Here is an 8,526-nt window from a genome sequence, read left to right as displayed (position 1 = left end):
AAATAAATTAATACTTTTATTAAATAGTTTCTTATTTACTTTTTGTTTGTCGAATTCGAACGAAGAGACATTCATTTGATTGATACAAGAACAATATTATTATTGTAATATGTAGTATATGTAGAGCGCTCTATATTACGTAATATCGACTGCCATTTTTTTAAAAATAATTCTTATCAATAAAATAAATAAATCAATTAATTTTACATTTTTTAAAAATGGATAATTTATCATTAAAATCTTAAGAGGATGTCAAAATGATGAATTTTTTGCAAAAGAAAATCACTCTTAGTATCGTCTACTTAGATTTCAAACTCTAATAATTAAAGTTATCAGATTTTTAATTTGACGATCTCCTTCTAAAAAATTCGTTAATTCAAGATTAAAACGATTTTCTATTGTACGTATGAGTAAAACTGAGTAAAAATAATTATGTTTTGTTATGTTAGCAAATTAAGAGGTGAACCACCTTAACAGAAATATAAAAAAAATCTGCCATCGATGATTAATCGTTCGATTGACACAAAGTCGATAAAAGGTATTTGTATTTTACTTGAGATTGTTCAAAACTCATTACAGTAGTGTGGTAAGACATATACGAGACATTTTGGGATTGCGTGGTTGTTCATATCTCCTGCAAATTGTATCTTGTACACAAAACTACATTTTGAAAATCTATTCCTCAAATTAAAAAATAGCAGTCCATATTACTCGTACTTACATCGTGTCTTACAAGTAAATAGTAGGTATGTACGAACTAATTAAAGTGAAGTACATAAAAATATAATGTTTTGTGTCTTTTTTTTTTTTTTTTTTTTTATTTTTTTATATAAATTATTTAACTCATTGTTAATTAATAAAAGTAAATAATAATAAACAAAGAGTTAAAATAAATTTATTTAAATTTGATATAATTAAATATATAACCGAGTATCAAAATTGTTTATTAAATTTAAATTATACTTTCAAGTCTGTGCTTTGCATTCTTATCAAAATGACGAATTCTAATAATATGTAATATCAATTCATTGATTACATATTATTATTATTATTATTATAATTATTTATATCATTGTCACAGTTATTTTTTACTTATTTTATTTCTTCATTTTCGTCATGTTTGATCATCATATCCTACAAATATTAAAATAATTTTTATTATATTTATTGATTATCCATTATTATTTGTAAGAAAAAAGAGAGAAAGAGGATTTCCTTTAAGGAATTTTGCGAAAAATATCGGAAATATTTCATTTGTATCAAATGATAAATTATTTATGAAGAATTGTGTCTCCAAAAGTTTTCATATAAGCGAATTCCCGATAATTTTTGGACAGAATGTAAATAATCTGGAAACACGCTATGAAATATTTGTTTTTCTAGCTTGCGATCTATGCACTTGCTTTTTATGTGTACACTCTTTCACTCTTTATTCGTTGTAGTTGGTAAATACTTACCTATTAAAAGGTATACAATATTAATAATTCACAATATAACTAATAGACGGTCAAAGTAAAGTGCATCGTGATAACCAACTCGGTGGCTTTCTTTGTGGTTCAGATGCTTTCAATTGATGTCCACCTTTTGGGGGATTACTGGCCTCCTAATAAAAACAAAACATTCATTATTTGTTTAATAAAGATACTAGAAAGTATGCAATGTAATTATTATAAATTATAATTCTATTTTAGTAATTTCAATAAATAAACAGCTTTTAAAAACAATATTTATAAAAAATAATATTTGAAATGTGTAAATAAAAATTATATTTACAGTATTTAAGGTTGTTCGATCACTAACGCGAAATTTAAACATAAAAATACAAAATTGTTTCCAAAAAATCATTTTTTTAACTAATTTCGAAAAAGCAATATATTCTTCAAATGCTAGCTATTTTTCAATATGTTAATTATCCTGTCACCCACCTAGTGAATCCCAAATAGCCTTGGAATAATAAATAAAACCCTTTATAAATGATACAAACAGAGGCTATCTTTTCATAAGATATAATGATTCCTTTTATTATTTACTTCATCATGTTAGTCATATTATTGCAAATAAAATTTGCCCTACGAAAAAAAAAGCCTAAGGATATTATTGTTGAAATTTTTAAATTGAAAAGTAATCACAGATGATATTGAACACGAAAACTTGAACATTCGTGATCGTGGAGAAAACTTAAAGATAAAATCGAGTTGAGTGATCGAATAATCTACAATAATAAGAATAAAAGATAATATTAAATGATTTCACCTTATATTTGTGGTTTTAAAGGCATTTCAAACCACAATAATAACAAACATTACACATATTAATATCACAAACAATCATTCAAATATCAATTTAATTCAATTAAATATTCACAATAAAATGCATTCACAATATTAGAATGAAACAAATATTTAAGATATTTTTTAAAAATTATTTGTATTTATTTACTCGCTGATTAATGAAGTAACAGACGGATGCTGTTGCATTGATAATATACGAAAAGAACGGCAATTTTATCACAAAAATTCAAATCGGGCAGTTTTTATGAGTAAATCAGGTTCTACTCAAAATTTCAGAAAATATAAATTCTGAGCCACGTTTGCTATGTATTCGATTTGTACGTTTCTTTTCAAGATCTTCGAATTATCAAAAACAACTTTAAGATATTTCAGCTAAGCCTATACCCCCCCCCCCCCCCAAATAATTGGTAGTAAATCAAAAATATTTGTTTCAAATCAATTATAAATTAAAAATAAATACATCGACAACAAACAGATTAGCTTTAATAGTAGATCAGAAAATCACTAATAATTTTGAAAATTTCTTAGCATTCGGTACTATAATTATAATATTAAGTATATCCAGCAAAATTCTGGCTAAATGTTTTCTTTTTAAATGATTCTCGAATTTAAAAAATATTTTTCAGCGATCGAATAGTATTTCATAAAACATTTCAATTTTCTAGTTAGATATAAGCAGAAACATGCGTTTAAATAATATTTTACCTTCTATAAATTAAAATTATATTCCCAACACATTGAAGGAGAAGCGTATGTAAGTCATCAATAGAAAAATAAAAAAGTCTCCATTTAATTATTTTATCAATTCAGTAATTAATAATTAATCAATTATATGAAATCTCTTTTCTACTCATTACATAATATTGTATAAAGGTGATTCTAAATAAAATTTAACGAGCAATTTATTTTATTCGCATCTTTTTTGACATTAATGCTAGATTGAAGAACGCTAATCAACTCCGTTTGTAAAGGTATAACCTTGTAGGAGCCATTTTCTAACAATGGATGGATAGACATACAAAAATTAATTACATTACATAGCACTTTTCATACAAGATTTAGAATCACCTGTATAATATAATTAACTAATTTTACCAATAAATATTTACATATTTCTTTTGATAAATAGTAAAAGAGACTTATATAGAAATCAATTAGATGGACCAATTATTTATATTTATAATAAATTAAATTATTTAAATGTTTTATTTATTTTTAAAAACAAACAACGCGGAAGAATTGATTAACGAAGAAGAATATTTATAACTAAATCAATTAACTCTTCCACTTTTCTAAAAGTTCAAACATCTTTTTTTTTTTAAATAGACAGAATTGAGAAAGTTTGGTAGACTCGCAAAAGAAAGCCACTCACAGTGTTCCAAGTTTTGTTCATTTAACAAAAAAGGTGCTGTGTCGCGGATTACACATAGTTATCGGTACCCAAAACTTCATTATACGAAACTCAAGTTTGATACTGCAGAACTATTTTCCCTTCGCCCTGTGGGCAAACTAAACAAAATAACTATGAAGTTAAGACTAAGATCCTAAAGTCTAACGGTGGTGTTATTGATGCATAAAGGTGGAATTTCCTAGCGAAGTTTGTGGGTAAAGCACACATCAAGTTTTATATTAATTGAAACCATGAGCTTTTTTTAGTCCCCGAACCAAAGAGAGTTATAAGTTTGATCGATATATGTGTGTGTATTCTTAGCTATGTTTTAAGAATATCGGTTCAGTTTGGAGAGAGATACAAGGAAAAAGCCGCATTTGTCGGAGGTTTTTAAATTATGTAAATTTCATTTGTTATAAACATACAGTAGTTTATAAGTATAAATAATTAAATCCATTCGAAATTACAAATGATTAGGGTAATTATGCAAAAATAAGATTCGCTTTTTTTGGAAATAAATTATCGAAAAATTTGATAAGCATCAAGAACAGTTAATTTTACGATAATTTATAGCCGATAATAGACTCGCTCTTTTGCATGATTATCATGTTTAAATTATAATAAAATACTTCTGTACATACCAATTTCTTTTCCATTTTAGCTTTAATGTCCCTAGCTAACGTAAAGAATGCCTCTTCTACATTAATACTAGCTTTAGCACTTGTTTCAATAAATTTGATACCATATTCAATGGCAAGTTGTTCACCACGTTCTTTCGTCACTTGTCGTTTATCATTCAATTCACATTTATTGCCCAATAACATTTTCTCTACATCGGCGGATGCATTCTCTTCAATATTTCGTATCCAATTTTTGATATTTTCAAAACTTTTCTCATTTGTTATATCATATGCCAACATAATACCCATTGCACCACGATAGTATGCTGTTGTTATTGTACGAAAACGTTCCTGACCGGCTGTATCCCTATAATAGATATTTATTTTAAGATATTAATATATTTTAATCGATATTCATTTCGTTGGAACAATTTTGCAATTATGATTTTCCTTGTATTTAAATAAATCTTACCTATTCCCTTTTCACTAAAATTTCTACCTTTCACCAAAATATGAGAATAACGAATTTTTTCAAGTTCAGAGCAGGATTATACACAAGGCAAAGTAGATAGATGCCTACACGCGGGAGTTTACAAAGGAGCGCGCGCGTAAAAATTACAGTCCGTTGATATTAACATTTTCACAGTTATTCAAATGTATGACAGTCTAATTCGTATAACTTTTACAGAAAGGGGGAAATTTTAATAAAAATGAACATCAAGCCTTGGAATTATCGATAGTCAAAGAAAAAGAACACAAAGAGGATACGGGAGAGAAAGCTTACAGTAGACGAATTTGCCGCAAATATTATTCTTCATTATCTGATCGAGAAACATTCAGATTAACAGTATATCTAGTAATTATAGACACTGAAGAAGTTTAAAATAGAACAAGTATGTTAATAACGATATAGGTATACTGGTGGTTTAGAATTAGAGAAGTGAGGTTTTTGATAAATGTATCCATCTACGTTCTTATTTAACAACGATAATTCGAGTTGGATAGCTCCCCTCAACAACCAACGCGATTTTACAAGTTCTAAGAAATTGAAACTAAAGAGTTAAAAAGAAGGTATTTGTTGATAGATTTTTATTAAGGGGGGGGGGGTGTAGTGCTAATTTTTAAAACTGATTACAGGCTCCAATTTTCTTAATCCGCCTCTGATCAAGTTTAAATTAAAAGTAAATACTTTAACAAAAACCCTTTCCTGTGCAATCGAGTTGGATTGCCTCTTCTTCCGTCCTGAAGTTTTAATTGCTCTAGTATAAAAGCAGTGGTAGCCCTAGCAAGTTTAAATGATTTTGGAAGATTTCATTATGGTGCCCAGTATAATTTATAATCTCTGCCATGAAACAATATTCATGAAAATGAAAATTTTCTTATAGTTTTAAGCGCCTTCCTTACGGTGGCTCTTGGTGTGGGGGACCACTCTCTCACCTGAGAATCGCAACTTTATAAACGAGATAATAATTACTTAATTTAGCCTTATTTAGACTAAAGCTCGTTTAGGTGAAGGTATTTTCTAGCAACAAGTTATATCAAAAGCTTTATGTATTCGTCTAATAAAATAATTTACTATGTAATAAACAAAATTTAAAAAAAACAAATCTGCAGTTTCAATACTCAAGAAAAACCACGAAGTTAAAAATATATCTGTTAAAAAATATTCCAAGGATTATATTAAGGAGTAAAATCTATTTGCTTTAAACTTTTCATACTTTCCAACGAACTTTTGTCTCATATAATTGAAACAAAACATCATAATTACAGAAGTATTTTTTAAAGAAAGCAAATGATTAACAGAAAATAAATTTACCATATTTGTAGTTTAATTTTTTTTCCATCCAATTCAATAGTCCTTATTTTGAAGTCAATACCTAAAACATTTCAAAGTTCTTTATAAATTATAACCTGTAAATGATGTGTAATTATTTCAAGCAATAATAATACACTTCTAATAAAAGAACAAAAAAAAAAATGTATACACTCACACGAACAGACATAAGAAAGAAGAGTAAAATAAATGTTTCTGGTATGAATTAAAATCCAAATTGATCATAATTATTAATAAAATGACTCACCTATTGTCGAAATAAATGATGTATTGAAAGAATTTTCAGAAAATCGAAATAAAACACATGTTTTCCCTACACCCGAATCACCAATTAACAATAATTTAAACAAATAATCATAAGTCTTTGCCATATTTCATATAAAATGTTATGTGTTAAAAATGAATGATATCTTTGAGCGCAATTGAGCAAATATAACCACTAGTTTATTACTTTTTTAGAGCACTTGCTAACGTTATATATTTGGCTGATGTTACGTTATCCGTCACCTCCGTGTTGAGTCGTTCACTCTTTTGTCGTGAACCCGTCAGTCAATGACAACTAGCGCTGCTCGTGTTCAATGTTCATATTTTTGAGAAATGACAACCAAACAGTCAGCATGTTCAGTGACAATCAAAATGTTTTTTATTGAACAATGAAGAGTCTAGCTATATTTATATTTTAAAATATTGCGATGCTATTGGAAGCATTTCTAATGAATCAAGTTTAAAAGTTCTTAACATATTTTATGAGTGCTGCTATCAGGGCTGCCAGTAGAGCCAACTTATTTTATACCGCTCGGTCACTGAAATTATACAGAATCAAATCTCATTATACAAAGCGACAAAATTTTTTAAAAATAGTATGTAAACAATTCCAGTACCAAGTGGAGCTGGGTTATAAAGTCACTTTTACGTTTACTTGTAATGCTAACGAATATTACTCAGAGAGCGCCAATTTCGATTAGAATAGTTTTCGAAAGAGCGACAAGCGCGTCACGCCATCTACGATTAAGAAATGTTCGATCTCTCGTTAACTCAAATAATCGGAATTCAACTCTCACAAAATTCCCTTACGTTTGAATTTTTATTTTTGCATCCAATTATACGATGCAATCTGTTATACAAACTGGATACATAAAATAACCATATTATACACTTTTTGTATCCGATTATACAATCTGGCAGCCCTGGCTGCTATTACCACAGCACCCGCCACAGATATTCATGATTTTGATAAAAATTAAGCCACGGAAACCACAGAGATATGCACGCAAGAGAATATTCGCAATCTGTGGATCGAACTGTATCCATATACAACATACTTCGATTTTATATAGTTTAATAGGGATTTCATTTGTCACTCATCAATCAATTTCGAAAGGAAAATCCACTAGCGAAACCTCAAATACAATTATCCTCCCAATAACTATGGTTTGCTTAGTAATCACTAATCGTTATCATTTCGTAATTTAATGCCTTTATATAATAGAGGTCTGGAGTCCAGACCTGGACAACCTCATACATTACTTATATTAAAAGAGAGATACTTCACCGCTTGCCTCTTTTCGTGATTATTTAGAAATTTAATTATTTAACAGTGTGGTAATGAATTCATTATCGCACTTGTATTATAATGAATTAATTACCAAACTCCAACTTACTATCAAAATGTAAACTAAGAACTAAAGTAACTTTTTTATTGTTCCATTCTTTTCAATAAGCCAAAACAAATTTTAAATAATAATTATAGTAGATAAAGTTTTGTACGATATACGTGTGCTACGTTAATGTTCGCACGCCTACGTTAATAATGCTGTTATCTGACTAGTATCGTAAATAACTCTAAAAATTTTTGCCATACACCACTGTTGAGTGTCGAGCACTAAATAATCTGAATACGACACTGTTTATATAGTACGACAATAAGGAATGTAAAATTTTTACATTGTTAAAATTTTGGCTTTATTTTGATAATCGATTTAAAAATAATATATTTTATTGCATTTCATAATATCTAAAAATGATTTGAATAAAAATATTTTATTCAAAATTGCCATTTTTGGTTTATATTGGATCACTTTTGCATTTTGATTTGCATTCAATGAAAATATATGATCAAAAATTAAATTTAAAAATTGTAACCGTGAACAATACTTTGAATTTGAAATAAATAATAATAATGATAAAATTTATGACGTTATAAAAAGTACAATTGAACTATTGAAGTGTTTTCAGTACAAATTGAACACGTATATGTCTTATGAGTAGTCAATTTATAGAAGAAAGATAAAATATAACAAATACCATTTTTCTATGACGAATGTTATCAAAAAGAAAAAGAATAGTCTAGCCAACTGATATCCAAGTGTCAACATAACCATTAAATGGAAA

General features: G+C 27.7%; 1 protein-coding gene across 2 annotated transcripts; it reads right to left on the bottom strand.

Moving 5' to 3' along the window:
* Positions 1-919: 919 nt before the first annotated feature.
* Positions 920-6,677, bottom strand: LOC123292066 (ras-related protein Rab-8A). Of its 2 annotated transcripts, XM_044872581.1 has the most exons (6): positions 6,383-6,677; positions 6,118-6,178; positions 4,323-4,668; positions 2,997-2,999; positions 1,458-1,603; positions 920-1,134 (listed from the first exon to the last, which is right to left on the bottom strand). In XM_044872581.1, the coding sequence occupies exons 1-5, from the start codon at positions 6,504-6,506 to the stop codon at positions 1,508-1,510; spliced, it is 630 nt and encodes a 209-aa protein (XP_044728516.1). In that variant the 5' UTR covers positions 6,507-6,677; the 3' UTR covers positions 920-1,134; positions 1,458-1,507. The 2 variants fall into 2 exon arrangements, with proteins under 2 accessions (XP_044728516.1, XP_044728517.1); XM_044872582.1 differs by lacking the exon at positions 2,997-2,999 and having other exon boundaries at positions 925-1,134.
* Between the last annotated feature and the right edge of the window lie 1,849 nt (positions 6,678-8,526).

Source organism: Chrysoperla carnea, chromosome 2 (assembly GCF_905475395.1).
Source record: "Chrysoperla carnea chromosome 2, inChrCarn1.1, whole genome shotgun sequence".
Taxonomy (NCBI): domain Eukaryota; kingdom Metazoa; phylum Arthropoda; class Insecta; order Neuroptera; family Chrysopidae; genus Chrysoperla; species Chrysoperla carnea.
Note: the sequence above shows the minus strand (reverse complement) of the source record. Positions and strands in the feature narration are given on the sequence as shown.